Source organism: Leucoraja erinacea, chromosome 5, assembly GCF_028641065.1.
Source record: "Leucoraja erinacea ecotype New England chromosome 5, Leri_hhj_1, whole genome shotgun sequence".
NCBI lineage: Eukaryota > Metazoa > Chordata > Chondrichthyes > Rajiformes > Rajidae > Leucoraja > Leucoraja erinaceus.
Genome location: NC_073381.1, coordinates 75,556,996 through 75,575,147, shown reverse-complemented (window position 1 = coordinate 75,575,147; position 18,152 = coordinate 75,556,996). Strand labels below are relative to the sequence as shown.

Sequence of the window (18,152 nt, the reverse complement as noted above, 5' to 3'; positions counted from 1 at the left end):
CAACAAGGCAGAAAAATATATAAAGGCTGAGGAATATATAAATGAGGAAAAAGCAATGACGCAAGCAGAGTCCCACCCAACCCTGGCACCATTGTGTTGGATTATGAATAGCAACCTTAGTATTGCAAATGAGGGGAAAAGTGTTATACTGAGAGAATTAGACGAGAAAAGAATGGAGAGAGCTCAAATAGAGCATGAGCATCAGCATGGACTATTTGGTCGAATTATCTGCTTCTACACTGGCTTTCATATTGCATCCATTGCATCTATTGCTTTAGGAAGCTTGTACTTTTACATTTTTCACAAATAACAAGTTTCTTCAAAATTATGTATCTGCTTCAGAGTACAGTCATGCAATTACTGAGGGGACAATATCAGTTTGTGCTCAGAGTGCTTTCTGTTCTAGGTGCAACTAGAATGTAAATTAGTATAAAACAAATGACAAACAAAGGTTCAGCAAAGACCTGTTGAAATTAAAAGAGGTATCAAGCAAAATCCTGAAACTATTACTAAATGAAAACTTATACTTACCAATCTGTGAGGTTGGCGGCTGCTGTGATAATAGCTGATCACCCACAGTAGAAGTGAGCCTCAGCTTGGAGTGTGGAGACAGCAACGATGGTGCAGGATGAGAATGCTTTGGCCTGGCCTGCAAAAGAAAGGCAAATCAGTAACCAAAGTGCAATTTCCTGGGTTACTAACTGACGTAATGTAATCTCTAGTGGTAAACTGTTGCCCAGAAAACAGCGCACTTATTCCGATTATGTCTGTGGAATAATTGCAATGTTCGGCACTTTAAAAAAAAAGTTATATCGTTTTGTACAGATGCAGTATAAATAATGACCACTGACTTGATACGCTCTGTAGCTTTAATAGCAATTAATTGTTAAAATTGCTACATTTTCATATTTTTTCTTAGATATATCCGAACTCAAGTTTGCAAGAGTTACCCGCAAACAGATTTGAATTCTAAACGTTGCCAAAGAGTGCATACAGAATTTTACTTAAAAAAAAATATTTTCTATTTCAAGTAAAGGTGACACCAGTTTTCTTTCGCTATACAACATTAAAATATATGCATAAACTCTGCCAAACACCTCCTCACGGAAGTGCTTATTTGTTATGGTGCTTTGGGTCTTCCAATCCAAACCCTCTGAGGCAAGCTGCCCACTGCACTTTAAAGACGACCTCCACTTGTGCTGCATGTTATCTACCAGGAATTGAATGCAACCTTGTTACATACCCGCTGTTACCCACTGATGTGCGGAATTAATTTGGATCTGGAGCTATCATTAGCAAGTTTGTAGCTGATAGGGAAATTCGGTGTTGCTGATAGTGTAGAGGATAACCTCACGTTACAATAAGACAGATAGTCAGACTCATACAATGTGAAAACAGGCCCTTCCGCCCAACAAGCCCATGCTGGCCAACTCCCCTGGCAGCTCGTTCCAAATACCAACCCACCCTTTGTGTAAAAAAGTTACCCCTCAGTTTTCTATAAAATCTTTCCTCCCCCTCACCTTAAACCAACATCCTCTTGTTCTCAATTCCCCTACTCTGGGCAAAGAGTCTGTGCATTTACCTGATCTATTCTTCTCATGATTTTGTACACCTCTGTAAGATCACCCCTCTCCCCCCTGTCTTCCAAGGAATAAAGTCCTAGCCTGCTCAACCTCTCCCTATAGCCCAGGCCCTTGAGTCATGGCAACATCCTTGAAATTCTTCACTGCACCTTTTCCAGCTTGGCCAAATCTTTCCTATAACACGGTGACCAAAACTGAATATAATACTCAAAATGTGGCCTCACCAATGTCTAAAGCAACAATAACATGACCTCCTGATTTCTATACATAGTACCGATTGATGAAGGCCAACGAGCCAAAAGCCTTCTTGTCCACCCTATCTACCCGTGATGCCACTTTCAAGGAACGATATACCTGCACTCCTGTACCTCTGCTCTACAACCCTGAGCCCTGATTTTCACCCCCTTGTTAGATGGCCCAAAATACAACACCTCACACTTCTCTGTATTAGATTCCATCAACTATTCCTCAGCCCACATGATCCTGCTGCAATTTTTGACAACCATCTTCACGACTTACAATACCACCCACTTTAGTGTCATCTGCAACGTGCTAATTATGTCTTTAAGTTCTCATCCAAATCATTGATAGAGATGACAAACAACAAGTGTCAAAAAAAAAGATAGACACAAAATGCTGGAGTAATTCAGCGGGTCAGGCAGCAAGTCAGGCGATAAAAGGAATAGGTGGTGTTTCGGGTCGAGTCCCTTCTTCAAACTGAGAATCAGGGGAGAAGGAAACTAGAGGTATGAAAAGACACAAAGAATAAATGAATTAAAGATATGAAAAGAACAAATCAAAGCCAGCAACAATGATCAAGGAAAAGTTGGAGCCCACAATCGTCCATTGGTGATAGGTGATAACAAGTGGATACAAACAGTGATACTAAGCAGGACAACCATGAAACAAGTAGGACAACTAGGGTGGGGGAGGGACAGAGAGAGAGGGAATGCAAGAGTTACTTGAAATTAGAGAACTGTACCGTTGGTTGACATTCAAGATTTACTGTCTGGACAAACTTCGTGTCCCGCCTCATTCTTGGCTGTACATCTTTGAGTCCTGCCTCATTGGTGACCCCCGACGTTCCAAAATAGACACTTTGGAGCACAGCATGCAGGCAGCCAGCGCTCAACCCGCCATTGCCACCGACCAGGCCCAACTGAACGCGGTCGCCCTGAAGCTACCGACCTCTGGACCTCTCAGCCGGAGGTATGGTTCCAGCAGGCCGAGGTGCAATTTCATATCCGCGGGATCACGGTCGGCACAACCCGTTTCTACTATGTAGTGCCAAACACAATTCGAACCACATCATCAAGTTCGCAGATGACACTACAGTGGTGGGCCTCATCAGCCATGATGACGATTCAGCTTACAGAGAGGAGGTTCAACAACTCATCAACTGGTGTGATATCAATAACCTTCAACTCAATGTCAATAAAACAAAAGAAATAACTGTGGACTTCAGGAAGAAACAGACAACACACACCCCACTTACCATCAATGGCAGTGCAGTGGAGTCTGTGAAAAGCACCAAGTTCCTGGGAGTGCACATCACAGACATGGTCCACCAACACCATCTCCCTAGTCAAGAAGGCACAGCAACGCCTCCACTTCCTTCGACGGATGAGGAGAGCTGACATCCCCCCTTCTGCCCTCATGACTTTTTACAGGGGTGCCATTGAGAGCATTCTTACCAGCAGTCTCTCAGTCTGGTATGGCAGTTGCTCTGCTGCTGACCAGAAGGCCCTACAGAGAGTGGTGAGGACAGCGGAGAAGATCACCAAATCACCCCAACCAGCAATCCAGGACCTATACCCATCTCGCTGACGCAAGAGAGCAAGCAATAACATCAAAGACACCACCCACCCAGCACACAAACTGTTCACCCTCCTACCTTCCGGTAAGCGCTACCGCAGCATGCGGAGCAAAACCACCAGATTCAAAAACAGCTTTTTCCCTCAGGCCATCAGGCTACTCAACACCCTTAAGAAAATTCCATGAACAGTACCCAAACAAAGACAAACAAACTGTGAAAATAACTTTGGCTCAATGTCTCCAGTACGAAATTTGCACTTTTTCTATATTGCACCTTTCATTGTTGCACCCTTTTTAAAATACCTCAAAGTTTTTGCTACATTTTGGCACACTGTGAATATTTTAATATTTTAAATAATGTAATGTCTATTGTCTATTTTTATTGGTATGTTGTCTGTGTTTTTAATATTACTTGCACATTTGGAGTATGGGGAAACGTAATTTCAATCCTCTGTGTAACTACTGTTGCATAATTGAATTGACAATAAAGTTTACTTTGAACTTTGAACTATGTCATCAGCACGATCGACCAGGAAACAGCCGGTCGTGTGGTGCCTTAACTGCGCGATCCGCTGGCGGCCAATAAATACCAAGGCCACAAGGCGCTGCGTCTCCGCAAATTCGGGCTCAGCCGCCTGGAGCAAGTGGCACGGATCCTCAACATGGGCGGGCTCAGTGACCGGAAGCCATCAGCCCTCATGAGCGAGATGCTCATGGACGGTCACCAGCCCTGCTTGCTATTCGAGTACGCATTCCTGCAGCAGTAGCCGGACGACATCCGCCTGTTCCTCTCAGGGGCGAGTTTTGATGACCCGCTGGCGCTAGTGGAGTGCGCCGTCGAGCTGTGGCTGACCAGGCAGTTGAGGGCGCGCTGGATCGGGTGTCCACAGAGCCCTGGAAGGCGCAGAGGCTAAGGGCCGCACCCACCGATGGATCCGCTGAGCCTCTTGTTACGGGAGAAGCTGGCAAAAGAATGCGGTGCTTCTACCACCAGCGCTGGGGTCTGGCGGCCCACCAATGCCACCCGCCCTATTCATTTCCGGGAAAAGCTGGGGCCAGCCACCGGTAATCACCACGGTGGTCGGCCAGATTCACCACCTGTATGCTTGGGACCGGCGCTCAGGTCAAAGATTCCTGGTGGGCTCGGGGGTGGAAGTCAGCATTTTACCCCCCTTTGGGATGGACACGCTTTCTGGTCAGCGGGGATCCTCGTTGACTGCCGCGAACGGCAGCCCCATATGTACATATGGCATCCGCACCATTCCCCTTATCTTTGGCGCGTGCCACTTCACCTGGCCATTTGCCGTTGCGGACGTGGCCCAGCCGTTGCTGGCCGCAGATTTCCTGCGGGCGCAATCGCTCTTAGTTGACACGAGGGGGCAACACCTCGTCCACGCTTCCAATTGTGCCCAACTGCGTCCGCCATCCCAATCTGCAACCCGGTGGCGTCAGTGGACAACGTTTATGCCTAAATTTTGGCCGACTTCCCGGAAATTTTGACCACACAGTTCAACTCGGCCAGCCTCAAGCATGGTGTGCTGCACCACATCGTCACTTCGGGACCACCACTTCACGTCCGCAGGCTGGCTCCCGACAAACTCCAGATCGCGAAGGCGGAGTTTCGTAACATGGAGGCCATGGGGATTGTCCGACACTCTCACGGCCCTTGGGTTTCCCCACTGCACATGGTGCCAAAGGTCTCTGGGGGCCTTGTGGCGACTACTGCCGCCTGAACGACGGCACCATTGCGGATCATTATCCCATCCCCCACATCCAGGACTTCACCGCCCATCTGGCCGGGGCTCATTTCTTTTTGAAAGCCGACTTAGTCTGGGGTTACCGCCAGATCCCCATGCGACCGGAGAATGTGCCGAAGATGACAATAATCACCCCCTTCGGGTTATTTGAGTTCCTGCACATGCCCTTCGGCCTTAAGAACGCCGCGCAAGCCTTCCGATTCCTGATGGACACCGTGGGTCAGGGGCTTGACTTCCTGTTCATCTACATGGATGACATCCTCATGGCTAGTTGCTCGCGGCAAGGTAATCAACCCTGACAAATGCCTAAAGAGAAAGAGAGAGGGGCGGGAGGGAGGGAGGGAGAGAGAGAGCGAGGAGAGAGAGAGAGGGGGGGGGGGGGGGGGGGGGGGGGGGGGGAGGGAGAGGGGGTGGAGGGGTCGGTGGGGGAGCAGGGCCTGTCTCGGGTACACAACCACCCGCAGCCTCGCTCGGACCCGGCACCTGGTGAGGAGGCTGCCGCTCTATGACCTGGGTAGGTGCTGCCTCTACCCCCCCCCTATCCCCTCCCTTTCTGCCCCCCTCCCTCTCTGCCGCCCTCCCCTCTCTGTGCCCCTCTCCCTATCTGTACCCCCTCCCTCTCTGCACCTCGCTTCCTCTCTGACTCCCCCCCCCCCCCCCCCCCCCCTCTCGAAGGAGTGGTGAATATTGGGACCTATGGGTGAGTGGTGGAGTATTGCATTCAGGAACCAGCCCTCCCCTGTGACCACGCGCCCCACCCCTCCATCTCTACCCCCCTCCATTTCCTCCTCTACCCCCCTCCCGCTCCCTCTCTAGCCGAGCCTGCACAGTTGGGGGTTATGCATAGGCGGGGGATTGGGTAAAAGGAGCGAATTAATAATATTAATATATCAATGTGTGAGGGGGTGGTTAGTGTGTGTGTGTGACGCCAAAGGCCACCCTCCTCCCCCCACCCCCCGCAACCGCGCGTTGAAGGGACAGGACCCAACGGGTCCCACTTGGTCTAATATTCTACATAAAGATCAATTTTTGTACTGATTTCTTTTGCACTCTCATTTCTCGGAATGCTTCCTGTGCATATAGGCACAATTTTATAGTCACTAAATAGTCTGAATTACTTCAAAATATCCCTTTTATCAGCTCAATTTATGTGCAATGCAGTTGAGCACAATATATGTATGAAAATAAAAGTTTATCAGAATAATAAGTGGTATCAGTAAGTACAAATGATCTAAGATTTTGATATTCAGGTTGAATATACTTAAGATACATAGACAACAGGTGCAGGAGTAGGCCATCTGGCCCTTCAAGCCAACACCGCCATTCAATGTGATCATGGCTGATCATCCGCAAACAGTATCCTGTTCCTGCCTTTTCCCCATACCCCTTGATTCCGCTAGCCCTGAGTGTATCAAACTCTCTTTTGTGTGCATCCAGTGAATCGGCCTCCACTGCCTTCTGAAGCAGAGAATTCCACAAATTCACGACTCTCTCTGTGAAAAGGTTTTTCTTCATCTCAGTTCCAAATGGCCTACACCTTATTCTTAAACTGTGGCCCCTGGTTCTGGACTCTCCCAACATCGGGAACATGTTTCCTGCACCTAGCGTGTCCAATCCCTTAATAACTTTATATGTTTCTACAAGATACCCTCTCATCCTTCTAAATACCAGTGAATACAAGCCCAGTTGCTCCATTCTTTCATCATACGACAGCCCTGCCATCCCAGGAATTAACCTTGTGAACCTACGCTGCACACGCTCAATACCTTCCTCAAATTAGGAGACCAAAACTACACACAATACGCACCAGGGCCCTGTGGTCTCACCAGGGCCTTGTACGACTGCAGAAGGACCTCTTTGCTCCTATACTCAAATCCTCTCGCTATGAAGACAACATGCCATTAGCTTTCTTCACTGCCTGTTGTACCTACATGCTTACTTTCAGTGACTGATGTGCAAGGACACCCAGGTCTCGTCGTACTTCTCCTTTTCCTAACCTGACACCATTCAGATAATAATCTGCCTTCCCGTTCTTGCCACCAAAGTGAATAACCTCACATTTATCTACATTATACTGCATCTGCCCACTCATCCAACCTGTCCAAGTCATCCTGTATCCTCAGAGCATCCCCTTCATAGTTCACACTGCCACCCAGCTTTGTTTCATCTGCAAATTTGCTAATGTTACCTTCAATTCCTTCATCTAAATCATTAATGTATATTGTAAATAGCTGCAGTCCCAGCACGAGCCTTGCGGCACCCCACTAGTCACTGGCTGTCAATCTGAAAGGGACCTGTTAATCCCTACTCTTTGTTTCCTGTCTGCCAAACAATTTTCTATGCACGTCAATATCCTACTCCCAATACCATGTGTTTTAATTTTGCCCACCAATTTCCTGTGGGACCTTATAAAATGCTTTCTGATAGTCCAGGTACACTACATCCACTGGCTCTCCCTTGTCCATTTTACTTGTTACATTTTCAAAAAATTCCAGAAGAGTTTTCAAGCATCATTTCCACATCGTAAATCCATGCTGACTTGGACCGATCCTGTTACTGCTTTCCAAATGTGCCGCAATTACATCTTTGATAATCGACTCCAGTATCTTCCCCACCACTGATGTCAGGTTAACTGGTTTATAATTCCATGCCTTCTCTCTCCCTCCTTTCTTAAAAAGTGGGATAACATTAGCTACTGTCCAATCCACAGGAACTGATCCAGAACCTATAGAACATTGGAAAATGATCACCAATGCGTCCACGATTTCTAGAGGCACCTCCGTGGGTACCCTGGGATGCAGACCATCAGGCCCTGGGGATTTATCAGCCTTCCGTCCCATCAGTCTACCCAACACCATTTCCTGACTAATGTGAATTTCCTTCAGTTCCTCCATCACCCTAGGTCCTCTGTCCCCTAGTACATCTGGGAGATTGTTTGTGTCTTCCTTAGTGAAGACAGAGCCAAAGTACCTGTTCAACTCGTCTGCCATTTCCTTGTTCCCCATAATAAATTCACCTGTTTCTGTCTTCAAGGGACCCACATTTATACCAAATTTGGAAAAAAACAATATGTAGTTCCTCCAATTTGTGTGTGGCCTCAGTCTAGCAATGGAAGAGGCCAAATATTGAAAGGTCAGTCTTGGAATGGGAGTTAAAATGTTTGCAACCAGGATATCCAGCATTCCTTGGCCGACAGATTGCAAATGTTTGGTGTGATAGTTACATCATCTATGCTTGATTTGGTGTTAAGTGGTCACATCGGGTGCAGCAAATGAAGTAGACAAGGTGTGAAATGATGCAAGTGAACCTCTGTCTCATCTGGAACGACTACTGGGGTCATTAGATCAAAGTGAGAGAGGCGGTATTGGGACTTGTTTTACATCGCCAGCTGTTGCAGGAGAAGGTTACTGGGGAGAAGTGAACTGAGGAGTTGCAGAGGGGATGGAAAAAATGCGACTGGTGATAAGTGGCTACAATCTCCCCTGTAGCCACTGATCAATTGCCAGGCTTTGTCCTGCTCCCACCTCTGTTTTCCTGCTTACACCCCTCTACTCCAAACAGTCCAGCTCAAAACGTGACCTGCCCATTCCTGCCCAGATGTTGTCTGATCCACTGTGTTCCTCCAGCACGTGGTGTTTTAATTAGGAGTTGGGCTGGAGTAACATAGGTCACACCAGGTTTTCTTCTGTGAAAGGCACTGGTGAACCTAAATTTCAAAAGTTAGTAGGATTACAGTTACCTTTAGTGATAAATAAATTATTTATTGGGACTGCAATGACACTACCACGTTTCTGAGCATTGTTCTCTCACTTATAGGGCAACTATTGTTTCTGTGAATCCTTTATTGCCAGTTTTGTCTCACAGAGTTAAATTCTGGGTGTTTTTCATTATCTGGATCTCTTGCATCATCCAAGATTGCGTGTTACTTCCCAGTTTTTCCGTGATGCATACATTTATAGACTGAACTATGTATTATCGCTAACCACAGACCTTAGCACTGCACAAAAACCGTTCCTCCTTTTAGCAGTTGAGAAAAATCTTAGCATCACAAAAAGCATTAAAATCAAAAGACAATATTCTGTTTACTACCTGCTGTTTATAAGGAATATGAGTGAGAAACCAATGAATACTATTGCAGAGTGCAAACAGGGCATAAACAGAGGATGAGTGCAAGATTGACAAAAAGATTTTAACTGGTTATGCAATTGAGCCAGCATATATCAAATGAAATACAGCATTTAAAATGAATGGAACTAAAATATTAAGAAGCATGGGTCACGGAGTATAGTAATTAGTGCTAGATTATATAGAAACATAGAAAATAGGTGCAGGAGTAGGCCATTCGGCCCTTCGAGCCAATCACTATGATCATGACTGATCATCCAAAATCAGTACTCCGTTCTGGCTTTTTTCCCCATATCCCTTGATTCCCTTAGCCCCAAGAACTAAATCTAATTCTATTCCTCTCTTGAAAACCTTCAGTGTTCAGAACATGTGCGACATTTGATGGTCTGACCATAGGAATGGAATGGAATAGAAACAAGGCTTCCTTGGCCCATTCATTCTTATCGGTAATAGGAGTTTTAAACTTATACACCTACTTATATTGATTATTGAGAAGACTGTTTGCTATCCCTCTGCCAAAGACTATTCACCTGCAATTTCATCCTCAATAGCCCTACTGAATCCTTAGGCAAATTCAAAGTTTAAATTCCTTTTTCTTCCTCCCCAATTGTCTTATCTCCTCCAGCAACATCATTTGCTGTACAATGGGGTTATTGTTTTCCTCTTTCCTATGGTGAACAGCCTGTACTTTGTATCTTACTATGAGAGCTGGCAGCCAGATCATTTTACAAACATTTCTCCCCATATTCAGATGTCTGGAATTGAAGTGGAGAAGTCAAAAGGAGACAGATTTAGAACCTGGTAGGGAAGGAAGATGGATGTGAAATGTAGAATTAGTGAGAGATAGTGGGGGGAAGGGATTTGTGGGGCAGGGGGTGGAAATAGAGAAGGATGGGAGACGAGCGGACGGGTGAGTGGTTAGGAGGAACTGGATACATGAGATGGGAGGCAGTGGAGGTGCGCAAGCCCATTACATAATTTATATATATTACCTATATAGGAGGAAAGAAGGAAGAGCTTTGGATGACTAAGTTCATGGACTTCGAATCAGGTTAGCCATCCAAATGAGGGAGGAACTTAAAACAAATCAACAGGTAACGCAGTCATGGATGATGATTTCAACTGCCAGGCTGTAGGGCAGGTGAAAATCAGTTGACATTGCCAAGGTGGAAACAGAAAATTTCGCAGCTTTTTATATGTACATTAAAAACTAGAGGGTAACTAGGAAAAGGTAGGAACTACTCAAGGATTAAGTAGGGAATTTATGCTTGGAGTCAGAGGGCAAAGGAGTAATCTAGATTTATATTTGCCAAGGAGGTTGTCATGGAGGATAGCAAGATTAGTGTGGGGTATACCGATATGCCAGGGCAGTTTGAGATCAAGGAGGTGGTAGTGGGGGGGGGGGGGGGGGGGGGGGGGTCTTCAAAGACATTAAGGGATAAATCACCAGGACCAGCACCAGGATCTATCACATGTTACTGAGAGAGGCAAGAGAGGAGACTTCAGGAGCCTTGACAAATATTATTCTATCCTCTCTGGCCACAGGCGAGGTTCCAAAGGACTAGACAGTAGCCAATGTTGTTCCTTTGGATGGGGAGTAGAGATAATCCAGGAAATTATAGGCCAATGAGCCTCAGATCAGTGATAGGGAAGTTATTGGAAAGTATACTTTGAGATAGGATTTACTTGCATTTGGAACATATTGGAATAATTAAGACAGTCAGCAGATAGACATAAAAAGCTGGAGTAACTCAGCAGGACAGGCAGCATCTCTGGAGAGAAAGAATCGGTGACGTTTCGGGTCGAGACCCTTCTTCAGAAAATCTTCCACAGCAAGTCATGTCTTGCTAACTTGATTGAGTTGTTTGAGGAGATGACAAAGGTGATTGGACAAGCTTGGATTATTTTCTCTCTGTGAACCATAGTTGGGATCAAAGAGAAATGCATGTTTCAACTGCGTGGAATGCTGTAACCAAGTCAAGGAGGATAAAAAGAGTTGGATTACATTTGCCTCAATCGTATAGGATGCCATTAGTGATCAAACACACTTCAGTGTCCTGGAAAGAACTGGCAAATCGAAGGTAGACACAAAATGCTGGAGTAATTCAGTGGGGCAGGCAGCATCTCTAGAGAGAAGGAATGCATGAACAGACTTGTGTTGTGGTAATGATCAAAATCTAATTGGATTGTGTAATCATCAAAGATGAGGAGAAATTTATAAAGTTACAGTATTGGCCACGTGTTCAATGACTTGAGAGGAAGGGGACAGGGAATTTAAGGATTGATTTATGTTTAAAGAGAATAGAAATTATGATGCATTCCTCGCACAATTTAGTATCACAAGTTGATCATCATTCCCATGTTAGAAACCATGTTTTTAACTATATGTAACAAATCAAATGTTCACGTACTGCTCTACAGTCAAATAATTCTGCAGCAAATTTTCTTAAAAGATTTAGCATATGAAAACCAGCATTAAACAAGTATTCAACAATTTTTTTTATTTTTGCTATTTAAAATGTTTCTTAAAAGAAGAAAATGGTAATAGACAATAAAAGTTTGTTTTTCATTTACTCATAAGTATTTCCTTCTGAAGTTCTGGATGTTACGATATGCAAATTCCTTGGGATTAAGTAAATAAAATTAAGGAAAACATACAGAATAATGTGTAGTTAATTTTTTTATATCAAATTCTGCTGTATTGTGAAAACATTGAAACTTGAATATTTTCATAACGTGTGCATATCACTCCATAAAGTTGGCCATGACAACTAAACTGAATTCAAGACAAGTCCTAAATTGTTTAACAGTATAAATGCATTTTGTCTATATTGGATAAAAGAAATTCATGTTTGATGGGAAAAAAAATGCCAAGTTCTATACAGAATACTTTGCATATAAAATGCAAATAATGTAAATGAACAAAGTCCAGAAAGGTAAAATTTCCATATTGGAACAATTTAGTTTAAAGTCTGACAGAATTAAATAAAGATTATAATTTTCAAAAAAAATATATAGTTCATGTCTGTGCCTCATCATGCCAATCCCAAACTTTTGACCTGCAAAAGCAGATTTAATTTGCATAAACTTGCAATTCAAATTTTCTGTAATCCTTTACCTGTTATCAGAGCAGTCTTTTACTAGTAGATATCTTACGGTTGACATTTATTGCCTCAGGGCTATTCCCTTTCCATCTCATTCAAATCATCCTTTTAATTCTAGATCATAAACAATAATGAACAGAATTTCATGTACATTCATTATGATGTAAACCCTTTCTCGGCAATATCTAGAAGTGGGGTAGCAACCGTTGCATGCAGGCACAGCCTGTACAATTGCCGTTTCAGAGCTCTAATGAGCCAGATTCACCTTGTGAGCTGTTTGTATGGAGTTTACACATTCTGCCTTTAACTGCATAGGTTTCCTGCAGGTGCTCTGGTTTTCTCCTTACATTTCAAGGATTTGCTGTTTGGTAGGTTTATCAGCCCTTGTTAATTGACCATGTAGGTAGGCTATAGAATCTGGGGGGAGTTGATGGGAATTGCATCAGGATTAGCATAAATGAGTGCTTAATGCTAGGCTTGGACTGGGTAAGGCAAATGACATGTTTTTGTGCTGTTTGACTGTATGATTCCATGTTATTCACAGCAAGCACTAATGATTGTTCACCATCGGAAAAAATCTTCTCTACGAAAGACACACAGTGCTGGAGTAACTCGCCGGGTCAGGCAGTATCTCAGTACAATATGGATAGGTGATGTTTTGGGTCATAATCCTTTTCCAGGCCTGACCTAAAACGCCACCTATCCACGTTGTCCAGATTTGCTGCCTGACCCACTGAGTTACTCCAGCACTTTGTCTCCTTTTTAGTAAACCAGCATCTGTTGTCCCTTATTTCTCCAAAATATTTTCCCTGTTAGTCAACATCCAACAGGAATCAGTGAGAACTCAGCAAGTGATTTCACATTAGATTAGTGAACTAATGGAAACTGATTAAACATGATATAGTTACACCAGTAAATTCCACTCTATACAATGACTCCCAATAATCGTCCCTATCCCCCACCTCCCTAGGAAAAGGAATACAGTGTTGTAAAAAAAAATTATTTATAGTATCAGGGGTAGGAAAAAAATAAGTTTATCCAAAACTTCAGAGTGAAGTATAGGTGGATTCAATGGAAGGATGGGGGACAACGGGGGGGGGGGGGGGGGGGGGGGGGGGGGGGGGGGGGGGGGGGGGGGGGGGGAGGAGAGTTTGTGAAATTGACAGCGTTCACAACTCTCTGCAATTTCTTGCATTCTTGGGCAGAGAAGTTGCTATGCCATGCTGCAATGCATTTGGCCAGAATGTTTTCTGTAGAATCTGTAGAAATCTACAGATAATCTGTAGAAATCAGTCAGAGTTGGTGGAGATGCCAAATTTCTTCAACCATCTGAGGAAGTACAGGCCAGTGTTCTTTATTGGCCATAGTGTTAATGTGGTTGGACCAGAACAAATTATTGGTGACATTTACACTCAGGATCTTGAAGTTCTTGACCATCTCCATTGTACCACTAGTGAAACATACTGGGGTGCGTACTCCTCTATGCTTGCGGAGGTTTAGAACCAGCTCCTTCACTTGGCTGACATTGATGTTATTTTGACTTTGTGCTACCAAACTCTTGATATTCTTCCAGGATTCCATGTTGTCATTGTTTGAGATCCAGCCCACTATGGTGCAAACATCTGCAAATTTCTAAGTGAAGTTAGTGCAAAGTTTGGCTGCAGTTGCAAATGTAAGGAATATGGTACAGGGAACAAAGCCTTGTAGGGCACTGGTGTTGATAATTACCGTGGAGGTGTTGCAGTCTATCCTTGCTGATTGTGGTCTGTGGATCAAGAGGTCAAGAATCCAATCACAGAGGGTGCTGACTCCTAAGGTCCAGGAGCTTTGAGTTCAGTTTGCTTGGAATTATTATGTTGAAGGAGAAACTAAATTTGATAAATAGGAATCTAACTTGTTATCCATAAGGATGAGCGTAGGACCAGGGAGATGGCATCTGCCATGATCATGTTGCAAAGGTAGGGGGATTGCTGTGGTTCAAGGCTGTCTGTGAGACTAGAGCTAATAATCTCCATGACTAGCCTCTCAAAGCACTTCATGATTATGAATGTCAGAGTCATGAATATAAGCCATGTTACATAAGTTCATAAGTTCTAGGATCAGAATTAGGCCATTCAACCCATCAAGTCTACTCTGCCATTTAATCATGGCTGCTCTATCTTTCCTCTCAAACCCATTCTCCTACCTTTGCCCCATAACCCCCGACACCATTACGAAGATACTGGTTTATACCTATAGACACTAAAAACTGGAATAACTCCGCGGGTCAGGCAGCATCTCTGGAGTATAGGAACGTGACGTTTTGTGTCGGCTGTATTGCGGGGCAAAGATACTACGTGCGTGGTGACAAAGGGTCGGAGCGAATGACGGGCCCCGAACAGCGGCAGCAGCGGCCGCGACAGCAGCTCCACCGCCTCCTCCTCCCGCACCCCGCCCGGCGGAAGGAGGCCTCCCTCCCTCCTCCCGGCCTCGGCGTGCGAGAGGGGTTGTTTTGAAAGCGCCGTTGGCGGATTTGCAAGCAGCGGCCGTTATCAGGGCGATAGTGGCCGCTGCTTGCAAATCCGCCAACGGCACTTTCAAAACAACCCCTCTGTTACGCCGAGGCCGGGAGGGAGGGAGGGAGAGAGAGAGAGAGAGAGGGAAAGAACGAGGTCTCCTTCCGCCGTCTGAAGCAGCTGCACCAAAGATCCTATAGCTATAGGATCTTTGAGCTGCACCGCTCGGCCCCGCACTTTCCTGTCGGCTGGCAGAGGAGGGGAGGCGGTGGCGAGGAGATCCCAACCGCCACCCCCTTTGGCGGCGGCACTTTGGCATTGGACAGGGACGGCTAATGCAGCGGGCGATGTTGTCCGAGGAGTCTCTCTCTCTCTCTCTCTCTCTCTCCCCCTCTCTCTCTCTCTCTCTCGCTCATCTCCCCCCCCCCCTCCACCCCTCTTATCCTGGGACCCCTCCTCTCCATTCCGCACTGATCCCCATTCCCTCCTCTATTCAGTCCTCACTGACATTCCCTGTGCTCCCCTCCACATCTACCCCCACCCCCCAATCTATTCATCACCCTACCCACCTCGCATTGATTCTCCTGCCACCCCTCCCTTTAGAAATTTCCTTGCAACCTGTATATTTTGTTATGGATAAATTATGTGGGAAGCCAGAGTGTTTCTGTGCCAATAGCAATAACGATACATGCTATGGCCATGTCATGGTAATTTTCGGTCCTTCACAGAAAACATGCTTGCATCAATCTGTCGTGTGCATGGTTAAGCATATATGTTGCCATGGTCCAGGATTTATTGACACCGGTTGATCATATACTGAATAATCCAACCATATTTTTGTTTGGAAGTGGAAAGAACTAATAGAAATTGCATTAATTGCAATGTGTAAAAAGAGTTGAGATATTGTATTATAATTTTGCTGCATGTCATTGTGATATATATCATGTCTTGATTGGTGAATATTAGTTTGTGAGTTATTTGAAGCAGAAATAATATGTGAATCTGGACAAAAGAGCTGGAGAAACTCAGCGGATGCGGCAGCATCTATGGAGCGAAGGAAATAGGCAACATTGCGGGCCGAAATCCTTCTTCAGACTGATGGGTTTCGGCCTGAAACGTTGCCTATTTCCTTCGCTCCATAGATGCTGCTTCACCCGCTGAGTTTCTCCAGCACTTTTGTCTTCCTTCGATTTTCCAGCATCTGCAATTCCTTCTTGAACATAATATGTGAATGCTTCATTGAGCATAATTCCGACTGGTAACTACGCACTTCGTCCGAGCACATTATCGCACGCGTCATGCAAACCGTCTTAAATGACCACCTAAACTGTCATTTAGCAACCTAAAAAGCTGTCAAGGTTGCCCAGCTGGCAACAGGGAAAAAAAGTTAAGTGAGAGCCCAGCTAATCAAGAATCTGTCAATCTCCACCTAGACTTGGCCTCCACAGCCCTCTTGTGGCAATGAAGTCCACAGATTCACGGCCCTCTGATTGTAGAAATTCCTCCTCATCTCCTCTGGTCCTAGACTCTCCCACTTGTGAAAACATCCCCTCCATATTCACTCTATCCATGTCTTCCAGTTACTTTATTTTTCTTTGGCACCAAGATGGTAGTGGACTTCTCATAGCAGATTGGAGAAGGGAGAGGCTAATGATGTCCACAAATACTTTTGCAAACTTTTCCTCACAGTTCCTGAGGAGAAGGTCAGGGCTCCATCCGAGCCAGTTGCTTTCCATGGGTTCACTCTCAAGCAGGCTAACCTGACGTCTGGAATGGTGACTGGGGGGGGGTACCGATGCACCTGAGAATTATGTCATTCCACTAACCTTCTGTTCAACTAGCAGAGAATGCATTGAGCTTGGTCGCTTGGTGGCCCTGATAGCTCTGTGAAAATTATACCTATATTTCCTGTCCAGGTCAAGTTTGCCAGTCCTCTGCACACTTATTGTAGAAGTTTGTGTCACCAGTCCTTCCTTGACAAAGGAATCACACTGTTTAGCAATTGTTTTCAAAGATGATGGCCTTCTTGATCTTTACCATTTTTGAGGATGGGGATATCCATAGAGCTTCCACCTCCCATTAATGCCTTAGCTAACAACAATTGGAGGTGACATTTTTGATTGTTGATTTAGAGGCATAAAAGATAGACTTTAAAAAAATAACTAAATACTATTAGTTAAATTGGAGACACTTGAAAAAAATAGTTAAACCATCTTATAATTTAATACCTTATATGAAACAAAAGCAATATTTTAAGATATCTTGCCCAGTCATACTGGGATAAAGTGAATTCACTTTACATTGAAGACTATGAAGCACTTCCTTATCATTTATAGTTCAATATTTTAGCATCAAACAATGCGTTATTAATACTTACACTGTTGAGGTAGGTATTGGCCGTTGAACTGAAATTGGAATCCCATCGCATATCCAAAGTCATCATGGAAGTCATATCTATTGGATAAAGATAGAAAAACAGTTCTGCCATCATTTAACATTATGGAATCATTGATAGGTTTTGCAATTATTTGCAAACTTAAACTTAGATTAATGCGTAACTAAATGCTCAGATTCGTTTTTAAATGATGTATAGATTGGAACTTGCTAATAATGCACTAAAATAATGCAGTAACTCCGTTGCATACAGATTATCATATGGAAACAGAAAATTGGCTTAATCTGTTTATGTTGTTTATCATTGTAAATAATGATAAATAAAACGTTTGAACATATTTGCATATGATCTTCCTTTTATCAGTAGGTTGTCTTCTTCCCAATTATCTAACTTCTATATTTCTTTTAGCTTTATTCAATCCTCTTCCATTAAAATATAAACTTTTCTTATCCAATTTCTTTCTGCCTTCTGGATCTGGTTAATAACAAAAAAGCTCTACTCTTATCAGGCTGATAAAGTTTTATTTAATCATTTTTCAGGATGTGGATATCATTGCAAATCTATCATTATTGCCCATCCTTAAATACTCAACAGTGTGGCTTGCATGTCATTTGGGAGGATATTTGACAACCCTATTGTCAGGGATGAGGAGTTATATACTGGCCAAACTAGATAGCAGATTTGCTCTCCTGAAAGACTAGGTTAGTTTTCAAAACAATCTACTAATTTCAGCGTTTTCATTGCTAAAGTTTTGTTTTCTTTATGTTACAAATTATTATCAGGTCATTAGAGTAGCAATGTTACAAAATTTTGAGATTTAAAAAATCAAGGCTGCAATTTATCCCATCAGATAAAGCATAACAATAAGTTTAATTTGA

General features: G+C 44.1%; 1 protein-coding gene across 2 annotated transcripts in view; it reads right to left on the bottom strand.

Annotated features, from left to right (window-relative positions):
- The window catches only part of ahi1 (Abelson helper integration site 1), a 210,924-nt gene that overhangs the window by 88,847 nt on the left and 103,925 nt on the right, over positions 1-18,152 (bottom strand). For both annotated transcript variants that reach the window (XM_055635949.1, XM_055635950.1), the window contains 2 exons: positions 17,257-17,333; positions 532-649 (listed from right to left, as the gene is read on the bottom strand). In XM_055635949.1, coding sequence (XP_055491924.1) covers positions 532-649; positions 17,257-17,333 — 195 coding nt within the window. The remainder of the gene's footprint in view (positions 1-531; positions 650-17,256; positions 17,334-18,152) is intronic.